The 589-nt window shown below is 72.7% G+C and overlaps 1 protein-coding gene across 1 annotated transcript in view; it reads right to left on the reverse strand.

The window, feature by feature from the left end:
- Fbxl14 (F-box and leucine-rich repeat protein 14) overlaps positions 1-583 on the reverse strand; it is a 7,638-nt gene extending 7,055 nt beyond the window's left edge. Inside the window, exon 1 of the mRNA XM_013023658.1 lies at positions 3-583. Within this exon, the coding sequence (XP_012879112.1) occupies positions 3-559 (557 nt within the window). The 5' untranslated portion in view covers positions 560-583. The remainder of the gene's footprint in view (positions 1-2) is intronic.
- Positions 584-589: the final 6 nt, after the last annotated feature.

Genomic DNA, 589 nt, shown 5'->3' on the forward strand with positions numbered 1-589 from the left:
TGCCCGCGTCCGACAGGTGCCGGCACGAGCGCAGGTTGAGGCTGCGCAGGCGCGGCAGCCCCCAGGCCAGCAGCAGCAGCCCCGTGTTGGTGACGTTGCTGCAGCCGCCCAGCTCCAGCACCTCCAGCCCCTGCAGGAACTGCGCGATGCGGCCCAGGCTGCTGTCGGTGATCTGCTTGCAGAGGCTCAGGTTGAGCGCGCGCAGCGAGCGCACCTCGGCCACCAGCGCGTGGCCCAGCCCGTGGTCCGTCAGGTTGTAGCAGCCGCTCAGGTTGAGGCTCTCCATGCCCGCCAGGCCCTGCACCACGGCGCTCAGGCTGCGGCGCAGGCTCAGGATCTGCACGCGGCGGATGCCCCGGGCCTGCAGGCTGGGGAAGAGCGACGGGTTGGCCCGGCGCAGGTGCAGCTTGGCCTCCACCCCCCGCCACACCGACTTGTGGTAGGCGGCGTCGCGCCAGGCCGCGCACACCTGCGCCGCGCGGCCCTTGTCCCGCACGTCCAGGTAGCCGAAGATCATGGCGAGCAGCTCCGGGAACAGGCACGAGATGTGCGTCTCCATCTTGCGGCGCGGGGCGGGGGGGGACCGGCG

This window comes from Dipodomys ordii, unplaced genomic scaffold (genome assembly GCF_000151885.1).
Source record: "Dipodomys ordii isolate 6190 unplaced genomic scaffold, Dord_2.0 Scaffold69, whole genome shotgun sequence".
Classification (NCBI taxonomy): Eukaryota; Metazoa; Chordata; class Mammalia; order Rodentia; family Heteromyidae; genus Dipodomys; species Dipodomys ordii.